The following is a 20,353-nucleotide window of genomic DNA, read 5'->3' as shown; positions in this document are numbered from 1 at the left end:
GCTATCCATTCAAGCAGAAAGTATACTGAAAATATTCAAAGTAAATGATAGGGAAATGGAAGGTAGCTAAATATTATAAATAGATAGAAACTGAAAGAGTGGTGTTTTTTATAACATTAGTCCCTGATGATTTTTTTTTTCATTTATCTTTTGAGAGAGACATTCTTATTACAAGAAGTGTTCACTAAAAAATTAATTGTTTATTAAGAATTAATTAAAAAGGTTTGCATTGGTCTAATTGAACTGGGAATATCTTTCGCACTTCTTTGAACTTGCAGGTGCTGCTGTGGTTGTAGTTAAGACGTTATATTATTGCTTTACTCCACTGCAAAGGGTTGTGTCAAGAAAATCTTTAATATAAAAATAAAAAGGAGTTCATGCATAAAGCATGACGCCCTGAAGCATATTAGATCTGTTTATCTCCCTGTTTAAAATGAACAGTACCTGGTATAGTTTACATAACAAGGCAGGGATCAGCTTGATAAAGCATTTATATCACCAGGGGAACACACTGGCTCATTTCCTCAACACCTTTCTGCATGACTAGCTTGCCAGCTAGTATAATAGCAAACAAAGTTTTAATAGGTCAAGAACAGAGTGGTCGCTTGTATTAAAGTAAAGCATGTTTCAGATTGTCCAATTGCTCTGGGAGTGGGGAGAAAAATACTGTATATTTTTCTGCATAGCTTTATGAGATTGTTTATTGTGTTAATTATTGGTTGGATAATTACATGCATTAAGACTTCTTAAAGGGTAGCCATGTCTGTTTGAGCAAAAACAACATAAAGTCTTGTGGCCCCTTAAAGACTAACAAGAATATTATGGCATAAGCTTGCATGGACCAGAGGCTGCTCCATCAATTGCAAGTGAGGTCAAGTAGTCGTGAAATGTAAACAGATTGTGACAAGTCAATTAAAGCTTATATGTGTGCAAAATAAATCCAGTGACTGTTCACAACAGCAGTAAGTGGTGATTTGATGAAGTGGACTTTAACTCACAAAACTGTATGCCAGGGGTTGGGAACTAGACCCAGACAGTGGCTAGATCTCTAATTCCTCCTCATTTCACAGGTGAACTTTGACAGGTGGGCAGGACTACCCACCTGGCATTCACAGGGCATAATATTGATGCCAAGTGATTGAAACCTATCAAAGTTCAAATGAGGTCACTGGTGGGTGGTTTCCACAACCTCATTTGAAAATGCCGGTTTTTTTAGTGCCAATCAGCTGATTCAAACTGGCTTACTGTAACCACTGATCAGCTGATCAGAAGTTCCAGGGTGCCCCTTTGAAGTCCATTTTGAGGAAGGGGTTTGGATTCCTCTGCCGAGGGGAAAGTGCCCCATTTGGAGAAAGCAGTTCATCCAAATGGTTTTCAAAGGCACTCTCTGTAATCAGCTGATGAGCAAGCCCCTTTGAAGTCATGCTCCCAGGTGATTGGATTTAAACAACTTCCTCCAAATGGTGCACTTTTTCTGTCTGCAGACATACCCCTCACATACCTGATAAGAAATGGATTCTCAAGAAGAGACTCATCTGATTAAAAACTGAGTAGTGGTCTTTCCATTGCCAACCGTCTGAAAGGGGAAATGATAGATATTTGGAGTTAATAAGTGATGAATGGATGGGCTAGTGTTGTTTCTAGGGATGGGAGCATGATCCGCAGGTCTCACCAGGAGATTAGAAGGCAAGGGGTGCCCAAACTTTTTTCAAAGAGTGTCAGATTTGATGAAGTGAACATGCATGAGGGCCGGCCACCCCATGTCATATACTGCCACGGGCGCCGGATTAAATCAAGCAGCGGGCTGGATTAGGCCCCCGAAAAGAACTTTGGACATGCCTGGTGCAAGGTATCCATGCAGATGTCCAGTGAATCGGTGCCACCTAATCTCAGAGTTGGTTGCCTGAACAGGATTGTGTGAGGTTTCAAGACAAGTAATGGTTTGAGTGTGGTGCCCCAGTTATGTATTTTCTACAGCAACAAAAAGTATAATGGATCTTCCATCTAGTTAGTAAGCAGTATATGACAGAATGGATATGAAATAGGCTTGAGAGAAATAATCAGAAGTCTGATTATTTAGATCACAAATTCACACAAGGTTTGGCAAACTACATACTAGTTTAAGCTTAACTATTATTGTGATTGCTAGATTTCACAATATCAGTACTTTAGCTTCTATTTTCAAGTGTTCTTTCTTTTTGTGGTTCCACTTACTAGAGTGGAAGCGAATTCTATAAATCAATACTGCTATTCCTCCCGGGAAAACAACAAAAACATAATCTGGTTTTCTGAGAGCTTCCCTCCCCCTTTCTAATTATTAATTCACTTAATTGTCTTGATGTCTGGCTTATGAAGTTGCTGAGTCTTTGTGATTATACTTTGGAAAGCCCCTTACTGTAACAAGGAAATGCTATCTAAATTACTTATGCAATAAGAATAAGAATATCTGACTTTAAGGACACTTGCTTTATGTGATATTTCTATCAGCTCATTTGTTTGCATGATTCACTTCTCTTCTAATGAGGAAAGTTGATGGCTCATGATTTTCTATCAAAAATTAATCATTGTGTTGTGGTTGCATTAGTGTTGTGTAAAACAAGACCCTCCTAGGGAGCTTTTTGTAGATGTGAATGGGAGTGACATTGCACACACATTCACGTATAGTTAACAAAGAAAAAAAAACCAGGCAAGGCATTGTTTACATGTTGATCATTACCTTTTGATGGCCTACTGAGATTTTGGTCTCTCTTTGCACTAATCTTATGTTAGTGACTGTCATATTCCATTAGCAAATTTAATCTTTGCTAATGTGATAGAAAGTTGCTAATACAATGAGACTCATTAACAACTTTTGCATCGTGTTAGCAAAAGCCAAATTTGCTAACAGAATGCAAAAATTCTAATATAAGGAAGTCATAATTATGCAAATGCATGATTTTATTAAGTATGCTCCCTATATCTCACTAGCGCTCTTGCAAGATACAACAATCAGAAAATGGCTTTCATCCCTGCCTAAACCTTGACTTACAGCAGATGCAGAGATTTTATTGTTTGTGTCAAAATGATGGCTATGCAATAAATGAACGTCTTTGTCTAGGCTTTCACATCTATCTCCACAATAACGAAGACTAGAAACTTGAATAAAAGACAGCTCAGAATCAATTCAAAAGTTGCAAGAATAAAAGGGGTGTAGAGATCCGAGAATTTGTAGGATTCCCCAGATTTCCAGACTACGTAGCAGTCACAATTGCCTATTCATATGGGATCTGGAGTGCCTGTGAACACATGGCATAAATGGTTGCATTCCCCCATTATCTCTTTCTCATTAAAGAACATATATTGGTAAGTCTAAGAAATATTTGGATGAATTGGTGCAGATGCTGAAACAGGCCATCAAACAAGTCATACTAGGTATCCAGTTTAAATCAGTTTTGTAATGTTCCTTACTGTGCAATTTATTTGCTATGAAATATGTTAATATGATTTCTTTGTAAATCTCAAAGGCCCAGAGATCTTATTGATGCTTTCCCCCCTTCAACACATGAAGTTGCAGAAGTTGTCATTGAGGAGCTCTTTGAACTCCTAAATAACATACTATTGTTAAAGTAAAATAACAGTTCACACTGGTCTGCTTCTGAATATGAAAAACTGCAAACATCAAAAGTGGCATTATGGCTGCAGTCCTCAAACCACTGCATACAATGACCCATAACACTAACCAAATTATGGTTTAGTGTGTGAATGTGCAGGCTCCCAAAACACAGACCATGGCCACTTTGCTCCTCCTCTTAGCATGATTTCTGAACCTTGCTCAGTAACCAAGGTTTCTTCTTGGTTTACAGAACAACCATTATGTAGCATAGTAGCAGCAAGACCAGAGGAGGAGCAAAGCAGGCAGCGTCTTCCTTCCAGAGTCTGCATGATTGCACATTTGTGCTAAGCCATGATTTAGCTTAATGTTACATGCTACATTTACATTACCAAATCCTGGCTTAATAAGCCAGAGTATGTACAAGGTGAATTGCACCTGCCCACAGTGCCTTTTCTCCTGCTTCTCACAAGTGATGAAACAAGCCAAGAAACCACACTTAAGCATAGCTTCCCATTACGTGCAAGCTGGGAAACAATGGTTAATGGCTTCTAAACAACCCAGGATATGAACTCATGGATTAAAGTTGGTTATCAATTCTGGCTTGCTTGGAAGCCAGAAGAAGAAGAAGAAGAAGAAGAAGAAGAAGAAGAAGAAGAAGAAGAAGAGTTTGGATTTGATATCCCGCTTTATCACTACCCAAAGGAGTCTCAAAGTGGCTAACATTTTCCTTTCCCTTCCTCCCCCACAACAAACACTCTGTGAGGTGAGTGAGGCTGAGAGACTTCAAAGAAGTGTGACTAGCCCAAGGTCACCCAGCAGCTGCATGTGGAGGAGCGGAGACGCGAACCCGGTTCCCCAGATTACGAGTCCACCGCTCCTAACCACTACACCACACTGGCTCTAGTTAACTATGGCTACCTCGTTTGTTTCCCTACTTGTGTGAAGGGGAGAGAAAGGATGTGGCCCAAAGGAAAGCAGAGTAATATTTTGACACCAGCTTGGCTGCAGGAGTTGCCAGGAGGCGGCATACAAGGCACCATCGAACTGTATTAGGGACTCCACTCTGGATTTCTGTAGGGTTTACTCCTTAACCTTTTCTTCTCCCTAAGATATGCCACAAGGCAGCAATGGTTTAGGATCAGAGTTTTCCTTCTCCTAGATGGGCTACCTTCTGAGGTAGACGAACCTCATGTGCCCCTCACTTCCATCTACAGATAGCTGTCAACTTTTCCCTTTTTTTGCGAGGAATCCTATTCGGAAAAAGGGAATTTCCCTTAAAAAAGGGAAAAGTTGACAGCTATGCAACTACAGCAAGTGCAGAAACCTCCTTCTTGACCATTGGATACCTCGTTGGTCTCATTCGCTCAATCTGCTGGAGCGTAATCTTCACATGCAAGAGAGGTCACTAACTCACTGATAGGTCTGGGAGGGATCACTGGGAGAGTCCGTTGTAATTGCTTTACATCTGGTAGGTTTCAAGGAGATTATTAGAAAGTGAGTTGTTTCAAGATAACTCCGTCTGTGTCTCCTACGAATCTCCATCTCATCATTTACTGGACCAAGCTGAAGCAGCATCTTCATATATGATCTTTTCTTCCCAGGTTGTTTTCCTAGCGCAAAGCTGATAATGTTAATTATATCATGGCATCCTAATAAAATAAATGTTGTAGGTAAGGCAGCATCACCCATTAGATGAAATAGTTCTAACACGCTTTAAAACGCCCGGTTGAAATCAAAAGCAGCGCTGCTTTTCAAGGACAGAAGGGTGAGTTGGCACACATGCGGGAGAAGATTTGCTCATTAGGGAAGGTTTTTTTATACGGTAACATATAATTAAGGTAATGGTCACAGCTTGCATGACAATAAACACCCTGGCAGTTGTTTGATTACTACGTGGGTCAGAAGATCAGGTTTTTTTCCTACAAGACGTATCCACATTAGTGAATAGGTTAGAAAGTAAATTATAGCTGCCTTTTGCAGGGTATTACTGTCAAGTCCCATTGTTTTGGTTCTGTTTCTACTGTACATCACCGGCAATATGGCTTCTGAAGGCTGCATGTGACAGGTTAGGCATTTTATCCTTTGAGTAAACAGTAATCGTGGTGTGAAGAAAGTGGGGCATTGGAGAATTTTTCCCATTCTTTGAGAACTCCACTCTTCCTTTTTAGTTTGCTCCAAGGGCTCTTTGGGGATACATATATTAAGCCCTTTAAATAGTTCATAATAAATCTGTGTCTCAGGCTGATTCTGACAGGTTTTTAAAGAGTCTTTTAAGAGAGAATCCTCAATCATTTGTTAATCCATGGGGTGATCTCCAGGCTTGGAGGAAGAGAGAGAGAAAAATCAACAGTGCAGGCTCCTGTGTAGTGAAAATGCAATGTCGAGGAAATGATAAATATGAGCAAAAACCGAAGGAACATTGTGCTGGAGGAGTTTTAGAAAATGTGGTGTGCCAAAATAGTTTTCTTCTCAATTAGTCCGTTTCCAGGCATAGATGCTACTAAGTCTGACTTGGAGAGAAATATCTTATAATTTATTGTCTGGCATATTCCTCTCCTTGTGTTGTGTCAAGGTGTGTTATAAACCAGAGCTTGCCTGAAGGAGGGACTGACAAAGTGTGTTAAACTTGCACAAAAACCATTTGTGTGTATAAAGAGAAAAGCTAAAGCATGCACCATTCAAGACATGTGATAAATTCTGCCAAAATACCTGCACGGTAGGCTAATTTTAAAAGGCCTTTCTTTGAGGAATGTGACAGCTGCTGATTGGTTTTGTCAAAGGTCTTGTGAAAATCCCCAGTAACAAAACAATCCTGTTCAGTTTGACAGGTGGTCTGTGGTTTGTTTGTTTTTTTAATTTAAAAAAGAAAACCCACACCAAATAATGTGAATTGGTGTTTTCCAAGAAATGGACAAAGCGCTTACAGCATTTGAAGAAATATTACTGTTGAAACCATCAGATTAATTTACAGTGCATTCCCATACATTGTCTACTCGGAAGTAAGCAACCTGAACTATGCAGTCTCAACACTCCCAAGCATTAGCACAGCCAGGTATAGTGAAGGACTAAGAGGATAATCTAGGAGCCAGGAAGCTTCGAGTTCAAATGTAACCTCAGCAATGATAAACTCATTGGTAAGCTGCTTAGCTTTTTGTCTGCCATTGGGTAGTAATAATAATAATATTGTATTAGCGTACAGGGCTCTTTTAAATATCACTGCAGTTGTTTGTTTGCTTGAGGATTTTTGTATTTGGTTAATTTTACTTATTTATTTTATTAAATTTCTATATCACCTTTCATCTGAGGATCACAGGCCAGTAAAAAACATATAACATAATAACAAACAATAATAATCCCCCCTAAATTTAAAAGGCCATATATTGTTTAATTAGTCAAAGACCAGGGAGAAGAGGAATGTAATTTTGCATGATTTCATAAATCCATTCCAGTGTTCTCCCACAGTTATCTGTGATTTTTTTTTTAAAAAAAATCCATACCAAGCTTGATATTGATATTTAAATAAGCCTGATTACATACTGTTTCATTAAAGAATTTTCTAGAACAATCAAAACTGAAAAGCAAACACAAAAAATTGCAAGAAAACAAACACAAACAGGAAGCACAAATAGAGATTAAGAAACACAGGGAATCGTTTAGACAAAACCAATACGTGCTAGAATGTGGCAGTCTTAAAATGTTTGAAATTGTCAAGTTTTGATGTTTTTGTGAATTGTGATATGTGGAAGAAATCGAATGAAGTTCAGGATAAGCCAAATGTATTCCAAAATAAAAGCTTTGTAGCACAATCCTGTCATAGATATGGAGTCCTCAGGGGAACAAGGCATTTGCAGTGAGTCTGCTGCCAGTGCCTTGCACTTCTTATATGAAAACACAGGACATTTTTGGATTGAAACAGGCCACAACTTCATTGATTACAGATGAAAGTGATTTGGCTCAGGCATTGGGTGATTTCCCACTCAGTCAGCCTGCCTGCTTTCTAGGGGGTTGATTCTGATAAAGGGTGTCCCTGTGACTTAGGGAACATCTGGGCGGAATCGACTCCTTGTGGAGTGCTGTGGCCCTCAGCCCACAATTGGCCTTATGGACAAAAACACTTTCCCCTGGATCCCATTAACAGGATACCCCAATTCCTGGAAGGGGGAGGCAAAGCCATACAACTCCCCCTTCTGATTACATACTATAAATCATACCCAAATATCTCCTAAAGCCCACCCACGATTGGCCGATATCATGAGTGGGAGAATTGGAATTCCCCGACACCAGCAGCAAGCTGGTGTGTCACCGCAACTGCCACCCACCAACAGGTTGAGCAGAATTTTCTCCACAGAAACACTATGACATGGTATTTTAACAATGTGAAGAACAGATCCTGAATAGTGCATGAATAGCCTTGGCAGGGAGTATGGTTTAGAACAGTAGTTCTCAAAGGGTGTGGCACGCCACACGGGTGGCAGGAGAGGGTGGCAAGTGTGGTGGGAAGGTTCAAGGACAATCCAAGAAACATTTAAACATTTCAGTATAGTATAGTATAGTATCAAAACAGTGTTTTTATTTGCAGAACATTTATAGATATCCCATGATCGTATTATAAAGTTGTTGTGTTCTATGTTATAAATCAAGCACTGCTAGGATTTGTTTCTTTGGGTTTTCCAGCGCATTTCTTATCAATAAATCATTCAGGGTGGCGTGAGCAAATTTTTATTCTGAAAGCGTGGCCCAGAGAAAAAAGTTCGAGAACCACCGGTTGAGAATAAGAACTGCTGTTTGTTGGATTTAATAAGGCTTTAGGATTGGCACTTTGGTACTTGGTGTGTTGTGGGGCTTCTTCTGCAGAATCCCTCCCCAGACTCAAGGTCTGATCAGCCAAGAGCAGCACTGGGGCAGCACTGCTGCTTACTGGGATGGGGAGGTGGGTGTGCGCTTTGATGGGAGCACCAGAGAAGCTCCACATAGCCCAGACCTCCCCACTGCCCTCTGAATCAGCTGCAGTGATGCTACCGCCAGGAAATTCATGTTGATGCCCTGCACCTCCTGCATCATTACCTCTTTTGGTGGTTTCTTTCACTCTTTAGAAAACTCTTAATCCCCTTTGAAAGAGAGATTGGAAGGAAACCTAGGAAGCTGCCTTATAGTGAGTTGGTCTGTCTAGCTCTTTGTTGCGGTGATGGGACACTGCCAACTCTATCTGGAGATGCCAGGTAGAGCTGGTGCTCTCCCATTGAACTGTGGCCCTGCCCCAAAGGGCAAAGTAATTAAGGCAGTAGGTATCTAGCTCCTGTTTAAATATTTGCACCCCCACTTAATCTGCCTTTCAAAGAAGATTACAACAAAATCCATCAGTGGAACCTGATGCTAGATGTTTAAAAATGTTTTCGATGCAGCATGCTGGCCATTCTGCATAGTGAATGGTCTCCTTGTTTGTAAGGAGTTTTGAGAGTCTTATACTGCTTGTTCTTCATTTTACTTAGGGAGAAATCTGAAACCCAAACGGTGCTATTTCTTCTGCGATAGGTTTACACTCCCAGCCAGTTTCCACTATTTCCTCTGCATTCTCATCACACTTCAAAATTGCTGAGCTGTTTTTGTTCGCAACTGACATTTTGAGAATGATGCTTTGGGAATTTCAAGACTGGAAATTTAAGCCTGAGTGGTAATAGTTTGAACTATTTTTCATGCTTGAGAAGAAGGCAGATGGGGGGAGGGACTCAGTCTCACATCTTTAATTGTGGTAGTGGTTGTGATAGGGTTATCACAATGGCTGTTGTAAAAAGCTCCACAGTCAACTGTGTTGTTGCTGTTGTACATATGTAGAAATTCATAAAGCAGATACCACAGTGTATTAATCCTTGGTAAATATTTATACCTCAACAGCAGCCACTCTATGCACGTAACATAACCTCTAGGTAAGATATACATACATTTATCAAGTTACTAGCATAAATAATGTGTAATAGAACTCTTTCAAAAATAATACATTATGTTAACACAATTTATGATAAGGTATTTTTTAACAACAGACATAGATAGAGGAATCCAGCTTAGATACTAACAGCCAGTTACTGCCCTTGGTTAGGCTACACAGACAATTCATGTATATAAAATAGTGTATTAAAGTAAACTTACAAAAGCAAAGAGCAATCATTGCAAATGTAATTTTTTCCCCTTCCTCTTTGGGATTCTAATTTTAAAAGCATTAAAGAAGACAGCTGCTCATGCTGTGATATGCGCTAAACAGCCTGAAGGATGGAAAAAAATATATTTGTAGCTCATAATAACTATTGACCTTTCTGATATACAATGTTCTCCGTGTTAGCTATTCTGTTCTATCAACAGTGAAGATTGAACATGACTTCTTAATAGAAAACATGGGGTTTCAAGCTGCCTTCACAAAGGTGTTTATGTATTGTTATTTTGTACTGTAGTACAAAGACTAAGTCCTGGTGCCCTTTGTCTGACATCATGTTGTAAAAAAACTGAGGGAAAGGGTCCTCACTCTTATGGACTGCTTTATAAGAGGAATTGGCCCATAACCATTTTATGATTGCGATAAAAACATTGCTAGCCTGGATCCTGCATGGAGGTGCAGAAAGTTGAATCCTAGAGCATCCCCAGAGCACAAAGTGCATTTTTCTTAAGAAATAGATCCCTCAAGTGGCAGCATTTATAGATGCTTTGCAGTAAGATGGGAAACAATCGCTTGCTTGTTGTTGTTGCCCTGGTAGTATTCATACTGTTTTGCTCTTTGTAGTGCCACAGCTTCCTGCATAATATCTTGTGTTGGGTGTCATGTACTTTCAAAGGCTAGCTTTATTATCTCCCATTCTCCTCCTCCTCCTCCACCACCACCCCTTGAACTCTTTACCGCTTTAGAGTCCTGTGCAGAAACACCCACTGGTAGCAGCTTGACTTTGTCATTATGCATATTTTCCGCAGAGTGGTGTCATCCAAACACTAGCTGTGTGAGCAGCATGAGGCAGTTTAAATGCTCTTCACTTCCTCAGGGGAGCCCCGCACCAAGAAGCATGCTCCTGCTTGGCATATGAAAATCTGGAATGGAAGCGCTTTTAGTATCTTCGGTAAATCACAAGCAGAGTGGCAACAGTAGGCAGCAGAAGGATTTTTGTGGGCTTAAAAAAGAAAAGAAAAAGACTTCTTATGTTCTTAAGTTGTTCTCTTCTCCCCCATCCACCCCTCAGTTTATTTTATTTTAATGCCACTTTTAGTGGGCCAGTAGTGGCAGTACTAAATTACAGCTGTTTCCCCAACTCTGCTCTAGTCTAAAGTGCTAGTTAATGATTCTAAAGAAAAGAGGCAAAACTTCCCAACAGGATGAGAGTCCCTTGATCCTGTTAGGACAAAGTATATTACCATCTGGGTATATCTTTCAAATTCTCTTTATAAGCACATATCCGCTCTTTAACATAAAGCAGTTACGATTTATTATAGCAATTCCAAAGGATTTTGCATCCCCAAAATAAACCAAGTTGCGTTAATTTCGAAACATTTATTTGGCTCCTAAATAGGTGGTCCCTTGTGCAGGAACATGATTCACAACAAGTTCAATGATATCTTTGCCTAACAGAGGGTAAATGATGTAACTCATAATGGACATTAGCCTGGTTTGTACAACTAAACCAAAACCATGGCTTAGTGTGGACATGCTAAATGGGTTTTTAGGGCTTGTTCCCTGTTTGCTGAATGCTCTCCTCAGGGAAACACAACTCGCACCAGAACTGTCCACATTTAGATGCCAGGCTAAGATATTCCACTTTATCCTGGCTCTAGGGTGTTATGCTGTAGGGTGATCTCTGGTTTCTTTGTTGTGCTAATCTTTTATTTGGATGGGATACCCATAGTTACAGCTTGTGGTTTGTCTGGTTCATAGGCAATCCCATTTCTGGGATCTGGGTGGGTTCATATAGGAAAGGGTCGTCTTTCAGGTCTGGCCACATAAGGCTTCATATGTCAAAACCAGTACTTTGATCATCTCAGATAATGCATGTATTTCTGTTTTCCATTTAGATTTATGAAGTGTTCATTTCACTGGATGTTTTCTAGTTTTACCATTATTCAAAATAATATGCAAACCTTTTCACATTTCCAAACTACTCTTGTTTTAAGTATCAGTCTTTTATGCACACCTTTGCTATTATTTCTGTGCTAACAGACAGCATCCCATAACCCTGATAATTTCTGTTTGCCTTCTGCACACACTTGTCTGCTCTTTTCTTTAAAAAAAAATCATGTTTGAAGGGTTACTAGAACTGTATGTTCTAGTATTATTATTTATTGAATTTATATACCGCCCTATACCCGAAGGTCTCAGGGCGGTTCACAGAACAAAATCAATATATATAATCAAAATAAAAACAACAACCCAAAAACATCCCCCCCAAAAAAATCACATCAATCAAATTGATGTCAATCAAATCAACCAAAGGCCTAGTTAAAAAGGAACGTTTTGCCTGGTGCCTAAAGGTGTATAATGCTGTATAATGTGTATAATACATTCGAGTTCCATATTAGTATATATACAGATTCTTTCCTTAGCTTTTCAGGGAAGTGTCTACTAGGATTGCAAGATCGCCTGAGTGCCAGTTCAAAAACCCAAAAGGATCATATAGGGTTGTTTTACTAATGAGCATTTGCTTTGCACTTTTCAACGGAGAATTTTATCTGCTCATTCATTGCCCACTCTTCCCATATCATGCTATCCTTGAGGATTTACACGTCGGCCTGCATGCAACAGAACAACTTTTTCACATGCACCTGAGAATTGAAGTTTATAAATTAAGTGCTGCTCTGGCTAAGCACTCTGACCCACTCTGCCATTCAATGCTCAAAGATAATTAGAACTATGAACTTTAGTGCCAAGCCAGCCACACCTCCAATTGTCTTCCAACCACTGCTTCTCTAAGGAAATGAGAATATGGCAAGGAAAAAGAGGGACTGACAACAACCTTTGTGATATTGCGAAAGGTTGAGCTCAGGTGCTGTTCTTTTTCCTAATCCCATGAGAAAACAGCAGCTCCCCCCCCCCCCATCACATGCACTCACTCCTTGTAATAAATGTAATAATCATAGTGCAATTCTATATGTGCCATCAATAATGGATGCTTTAGTAGAGATTTCTGCATTGCAAGGGTTTGGACTAGATGACCCTTGGGGTCCTTTCCAACTCTGAGATTCTGTGCTTCTATTTGTCTATGCAGAAGTCAGTTCCACTGAGCTCAATTCAACTAACTCCCTGGTATGTGTAGGATTGTATAAGATTGTAACCGGGTGTTGCAGATATCTATTTATTCAATTCAATTATATGTATTTGTGTGTATGCGTAGATCAGTGCTGGATTTACGTATAAGCCAAACAAACTATAGCTTAGGGCCCCACTCTCTTGCCCCCCACCCCAGAAATACACTTCTTAATTGTATTTCAGTTCAACAATTCAAAAAATACATATTTTGTTTTGTGCAAATGGCTTTAGATACCTTTTAGGTCCGTAAATTACCATATAGCAAAAAAAGCGATAATTTGTTGTTGACAAAAGACAGCTGGACATATAAAGGACCCCATTACCTTCAGTAGCTTAGGGCCTCATCAAAGCTAAATCCAGCCATGGCATAGAACCCCATGACATTATACGTAATTTGGCCTGATTTGGCAACCATATCTTGACAGCCAAATTGCAGATAAAATCTAACATATAGATTCTTCTATAGTGGTACCTCTGGTTACAAACGCTTCTGGTTATGAACGCTTTGGGATATGAACTCCACTAACCTGGAAGTAGCTGCACCTGGTTGGGAACTTTGCCCCAGGATGCGAACAGAATCCAGGAGGCCCCATTAGCAAAAGTGCGCCTCAGGATAAGAACGGTTTCAGCTTAAGAACGGACCTCTGGAACGAATTAAGTTTGTAACCAGAGGTACCACTGTATAGGTTTGAGCCGAGGTATTTGTTTACTCTCGATCAGCCAGCCCCCGACTACCTTTTCAGTGGTGCAGTTCTGTTCCTCTGCTGTTCTTCTGGCTACCAGGATCATTTCAGGACTGCTGTGCTTCTCAGCCTTGTCTGTATTTATTGTCATGGCTATTGCTATGGGATGGGTATGATTTCCATGGTCTGATTTATGAGATCAGTGTTGCTTCTCATGTGTGCAATAGTCTACGGAGTGATTTATTGCAGTGATGGGTGGTAAATACTGAATCCCTCAAAATTCCATAAGCATATATTTCATCCCGGCTTCATTCAGATTATCAGACCCTTTTATATAATGGTGAGACATTATTAAATTACTTGAATAAAATTAGTGCTTAGAATGCATTCTCTGAGAAGTGCTGCTTTCTGTTTCCCACCTTTTCTCTCTCTCCACAGCATGCTACTGTCCTTCTTGATTAGTACAATAATGAATGCGGACTTATTTTAAGTACAGTAAACCCTCAGCTTACGCAAGGGTTGCATACCAGAGAAAGCGTCTAAAGCCCAAATCATGTATAACCAACACACACTGGGTGCAATGGTGGGTGAGACTGCCAAAGTTTGGCTTTTTCCTGAGCACCCACCTCCTTTTAAAAAATAAAAAATTGAATATTCACAGGTTAAATGCACTTTAAGTTGCGAGTATACTGTACAATAGTTGAAAAGGAAGAATCAGGGCTGTGTAACTCTCCTCCATATTTAGAAGATTACCATGAACAACATTTCAGCATATTTTACTTGCTGCCTATGTTAGGTCATAATGTACTGGACTATAACAACTGCATGTTTTAAGATGATTCTAACATTTATTCACTCAGCAGGAAGAACACATGCTGTGGTTTCTTAATGTACACTTTAAGCACTGTACTGTAGAGTGTTGTATAATATCAGTAATAATTAATGGTGAGCCTCTCGCTGCCAGATCTGCTTATGACCCTTTTTGTGGTTTCAGGGTTCCAGTAACCTTGATCCTGATCATACATTTCCTTGCTTTGAAAGTTTCATTTCTTAGATGTTGCAAACATGATATTGCTGAATGGAACTGAAATGTTGAGGCCAGGTTTGTGGCATGGTTTCTGATGGCTTCACGTTTGTTCAGGTCTCCAAGGACTAACACCAATAAATGTGAAAGAGACAAACAGCAGATTGGCATACTTTTCCATTTCCACCAGGATGGAAGAAAAAATGCGCTAAATTAAGTCTAACCTTAAATGTATAATCTGTCCTTGGGAAGGAGAAAAGAAAAAAAAAAGGATATAGCATCTTCGAGCTCTCGGCATCCCTTACGAGAAAAAATTGGTTCTAAGGGTCTCTGATCTTGTGTTTTAGTAAAATAGAACTGCACGGCTGACTGACAGTTCTGATCTAAAGCATTTACGTTTAAGTTTTGATCTCTCTGCTTTTGATTAAAACTAATGAGCTCATTTAATTCAAAATGGGAATCTCTGATAAGAGAAATAAGGTTGATGTGATTGGATTAGAGGGGCAAATTAAACTCTTAGAGCAGAAGTTTGTGCTTATATAGTGTATTAAAAAGCTGTTGGCGTATTATGGCGTGTTAGATGATGAGAAAAATTTCATAGTAATTCATATTTAATCAGAAGAAATGAAAGTACTAAATATAACATGGCTCTGCTTTTCCCTCGAGTGATAAAGAGCTGTACATTTAAAATGACATGGAATTCATGCTCTCTAAAACAAAAAAAAAGCCCACTCTTAAGAGAGACACTAAAGAAAGGGGCATTCTTGTTATTGTATTCATCACAACAGAGCTAAAATGCCATAAACACAATGTAAATGTGATCACATCAGTACAAGGTATATGCAAGGAAATATAACAAGAAAAGTCTTGCCTCATAACTAGCAATACTCTTTAAAGACACTAGTAAAACATTTTTTTGGTTAATTTAAACTCCCTATACAGAAATATTGCCAATATGGCTGTTTTTTTTATGAAGGCTTGCCCCACATTTAATTATTTTAGACAACGAAAGTGTATATTTACATTTGATATTAAAATGATATAAGCTTTCTGGTGAGCAGGCTATGTTCTTATTTTCAGGGGGACAAAGGAGTGTTGCCATTATCTCTCCCCAACTTCCAAACCATTTCCAGCTAATGAAAGAGCAAAGAGAGAAGCAGACCTCAAGAGTGAGAGTTGCAGTTTATTATCTGAAGATTGTCCAGTGCATTTTTTCTAGTAGTCTTACTTGAGAGCACTGGAGAAGGCCACATAGGACCAGTATAACTTACTAGGCAGACAATAAATTGCTTCTATCTGCCACCAGCTTGAGGCTATCCTCTCTTTTTACTCTTCCTTAACACACACACACACCACCCACCTGGCTCCCTCTCTTTCCCTCCTAGTTATAGTCAAAGAAAAAGTTCCTAAGCAATCAGCCCAAGATAGTCTCTTGTTCTTTCCCCCTACCACAATCACCACCATCACCACAACACTGTTCATGCTGATCCTAGGGATAAACGTTAAAAGTAGGAGCAGATTTGCATTTTCTCAACAGTGAGGAAATCAGCAGCTTCCATGTGATCCATCATCTGATGCAGGAGGTGGTGCTGGTTAACATATATTATTTTCACCCTTCCAGCCTTACTATAGAGTAGATTCAGTGAAAGGAATGAGCGATATCGAGTAGCTATCCATAGGAGACATCCAACTTCCTTTCCTCCTCCATCTTCTCCGGTGACAACAGCAGGCCTTTTTTTGCCCAGTGGCACAAAGCATTTTCAGTGGGAAAACATTACAGGAAGAAAGGATTACCCTCTCACTAGAATGGTGGTCCTGATCTAATTCGGGACGGGGGACGGATCCACAGCTGCCATTAAAAAATATATAGTGGGAGATCTGTCATCAGGATCTCCCACTTCACATGAAGTAATTCAAAAGGATATTGTGAAAATGAAATTATCTATGAATTGTTTTATTTTGTTGTTGTTGTTTCTACTCTAGTGGAAGCCACAAGCCCCAGCCTACTTACAACGGACAACAATCTAGAGCGTTCTTTTTTCATCCGGATGAAATCTACCCTGACCAAGCGAGGTGTGCACATAAAATCTTCAGGATATAAGGTAAACATTGGTCTTGCCTCCTTAGGAGTAGTTAGAAGTTTCCTTTACTCTCAAAGAGGAATGTGGTGGCTGAAGAGCTAACATACTTAAGCATACTTCTTATAGCTGGATATCTGCCAATGTCTGAGCCTGGAAAGTTTGCCAAAGATTGAACAAGACTTTTAAAGTTAAGAACATTTCTGTAGGAAAAAGTACATGGATATTTTATTTATTTCCCATTGCTATTTATATTTCTAAATGGCTGTTATCTCTCCCCCCCCCTTTTGGAGGATGCAGTAGTCTGAAACTAATTAAATATCCCTGGAGGTTATGGCTGTCTTAAATCCAGAGACTGAGTAAATGGTGATCTGACCCACTAGTTTGAAGAAGTCAAACATAACCATAGGAGGTGTGTGCAAAGTCCTTCTATCACATATCATACGGGATTAAAAACAAAAACAAAACACTGTAGCATTCTTCAGCCTCACTGTCTATCTGGAAAGACCTTGACTTACAACACAGTCCTATACATACCTACTCAGAAGTAATTCCCATTAAGTTCAATGGGGCATTCTCAAATAACTGTGTGTAGGATTGCAGCCTTAGTAGCCCACGAAGAAGTAAATATTTAAGAATACCTGGAAATGACCCACTGAATGCAAATGACTTGCTTCTGTGGAAGCATGCATAGGGTTTACCTGTATGATTTAAAGGTTTACTGTCATTTTTTAAAAATCACATCCTGTTCATTGGATCTTACATGAACAGGACCTTGCATATCATAGTCATTATTCTAAGGTGTCCTCTGTTTCCAGCCTGCCATTAGAATTATTCAAATTTTCCTGAATTTACATATGAGCCTTAAAAAGACCTATATGAGTAGATGTGACTTAAGGGCATCAGGAAACTGGCTTTTGTTATCACCACCCACCCCACCCCACCCAGCATTTATCACTGTCCATAAATAAAACATACCCGAGGTTTGCCTCTCCTTGTTTCCCTTGGGGTTAAGAATAAAGTAGCTCTTTAGTATAATCACAATTTTCAGTTTGAGCTCTTAACATTTGTTTACAGTCTGTGCTACTGTCCTATTTTCTATTGTCCTGCAAGAGAGAGGAGCCTTGTCCAGTCTTCCTGCTGGGGTCATCCAAGACATATTTAAATCCAAGTTCACACATCCTTTTGCTTTGCTTTGCTTTGCTTTGCTTTGTGTTGTTCGTTGTTGTTTTGTTTTCCTGCAGTCCGTCAGGATAGCAAGACACACAAAACATTGGCTCATGGGGTAAAATGGCAGTATTAAATGGTTATTGATCTTTTGGCTAGTGGGGGGACCAGAGAATACAGCAACAGTAACAAAGTACAACATTGGAAAGGTCCAGGATTTGAAAATAATAGCAAAAATGACTACTTTCACTTCAGACAAGTGCCCAGGTAAAACCGAGGCTCTGGGCAGAAGATTCAGGAATATTTAAGTACAATAATCCCTACTCTATTTTTCTTATACCTTTTTAAAATGAGAACCTTAATCTTATCTTACCCAGGGATGGCAGCGTATAGAACACATTCTGGTACTGTTCTTTCTAAAGTGAATAGCATTTCTTTTTGGTTCACTGTCACATTTATATGCCACATTTCTTCCAACGAGCTCAAGGTGATGTTCATGGTTCTCCTTCTCCCAGTTTTTATCCTCACAAGAACCCTTTGAGGTAGGCTAGGCTGAGAAGGTGGGACACGGGTGGCGCTGTGGGTTAAACCACAGAGCCTAGGACTTGCCGATCAGAAGGTCAGTGGTTCGAATCCCCTTGACGGGGTGAGCTCCCGTTGCTCGGTCACTGCTCCTGCCAACCTAGCAGTTCAAAAACACGTCAAAGTGCAAGTAGATAAATAGGTACCGCTCCGGCGGGAAGGTAAACGGCGTTTCCATGCGCTGCTCTGATTCACCAGAAGCAGCTTAGTTATGCTGACCACATGACCCGGAAGCTGTACACCGGCTCCCTTGGCCAATAAAGCGAGATGAGCACAGCAACCCCAGAGTCGGCCACGACTGGACCTAATGGTCAGGGGTCCCTTTACTTTTACCTAGGCTGAGAAGAGAGAGACTAGCCCAAGATCACCCAGTGAGCTTCATGACTGCAAAGGGATTGAACCCTGGCTTTCCAGATCCTAGTCCAACAGTCTTAACTTCTAGTCTTCCCTGACTCACACAGAGCATGAGCAGAGGTGTTTTTGTACCAAACAGGCTTGCATATTGTATGTGAGCACACGCACCAGCTGGCATGCTAAAGACATATCTATAAGCAGGAAATGGTTGAGAAAACGAGGAAAGGTGTACACTGTGCGAATGAAGACCTTTCTTTCTTACTTTTAGACAATGTCCTCTGAAAAGATGAAGCATCTCTTCAGTTAGATACTGGCAGGTGGGACTGAGTTCCCACTCCAGAACACCTGATTTGAATGCAAACAATGCTTTTGAAGGTTTAAGAAGCCATCTGACAACAAACCTTTTGTATATTTTTTTAAAAAAAGAATTCCAAATTGAATATGCAATTTCCATATTGTCACCTGTTTCATATTCACACATCATGCTAAACTTACAGCAGTCCTCTTTCTTCTTAGGCAAATTGCCATCCATTGAAAGCATGGATGGGGAACCTTTGGTCCTCCAGTTCACACTGGACTACAGTTCCCATCATCCCTGATCATTGGCCATGCTGGCTGGAAATGATGGGAGTTGGAGTCCATGGGATGGAAGGCCATCACCTCTTTCTCTGTGGTGTAAATGCTTTCTGTACTGTTTTAGTCACTACTGTTTAGCCTCTACACACAAATTAAAGATGAGGTATGACATTCCTCTAGTCCTGTAGTTGTTCATTGAACTTGAGGGAGGTAATTTTTCATAGGAGGAAACCCCAGAACAAAAAGGAAGTTTGTCCAGCTACGTAGGGTGAATGGTGTGGAGACTTCCAAGAGAACAACTTCCAGTTGGGTGGGGAGGAGCCCATGATTGGCTGGTATGCTTCCCTGAGTTTCTAGCCATGAGAAAGACCTGAACAGTGAGCACAGCAGGGAGGAAGACTTCCTCCTGTTAGAGCCCAGGCATGGACTCCTGGGGACATATGAGCCTCAGGAGAAACCTGGGCAGCTTGCGGGGCACGTATTTTGAATGCACTTTCAAGACTTGAAAGAATGCTGAACCATCAGCATGCACTAAATATTGAATCCAGCATTTCAGCCCATGCCAAAAACTCTCTGAATTGACAGAAGAAATTACTTTAGTGCTGACCCATCATAGTAACTGAGTAAACAAGTACATTGGCTATCATGTTCTCAGCAGCAAGTTACACATAACCTCAGGCATCTGTGAATGTGTGTTCTTGAAAGAGAAAATATTTGCTGCGATGCAGAGATCATTCTGGCCTTCAGCTGAGCCTCTGGTGGAATAAGGAAATGCCTTGGGATGTTTAGCCACCATGAAGGCAGCCTATGTGAGAGGACACCAGGGACATTTTATTTCAACAATTTACCCGTAGCACAGAAGATCTAAATATACACTTCACTAAAGTCTTAAAAGAAATATATATATATATATATATATATATATATATATATATATATATATGGTATGAGCCAATGTCACAGACTGCTTTTGCAGACAGATTGGTTTTCTCTCGGTAAAAATTTGAAGAATTCCTTTTTAAA

General features: G+C 40.0%; 1 protein-coding gene across 12 annotated transcripts in view; it reads left to right on the top strand.

Moving 5' to 3' along the window:
- The window catches only part of NPAS3 (neuronal PAS domain protein 3), a 613,307-nt gene that overhangs the window by 547,639 nt on the left and 45,315 nt on the right, over positions 1-20,353 (top strand). For all 12 annotated transcript variants that reach the window (XM_053380600.1, XM_053380672.1, XM_053380590.1 and 9 more), the window contains one exon: positions 16,557-16,675. In XM_053380600.1, the coding sequence (XP_053236575.1) occupies positions 16,557-16,675 (119 nt within the window). The remainder of the gene's footprint in view (positions 1-16,556; positions 16,676-20,353) is intronic.

The sequence above is a fragment of the Podarcis raffonei genome, chromosome 1, assembly GCF_027172205.1.
Source record: "Podarcis raffonei isolate rPodRaf1 chromosome 1, rPodRaf1.pri, whole genome shotgun sequence".
In the NCBI taxonomy this organism is placed as follows: domain Eukaryota; kingdom Metazoa; phylum Chordata; class Lepidosauria; order Squamata; family Lacertidae; genus Podarcis; species Podarcis raffonei.
This window is presented reverse-complemented; position numbering and strand designations above follow the sequence as displayed.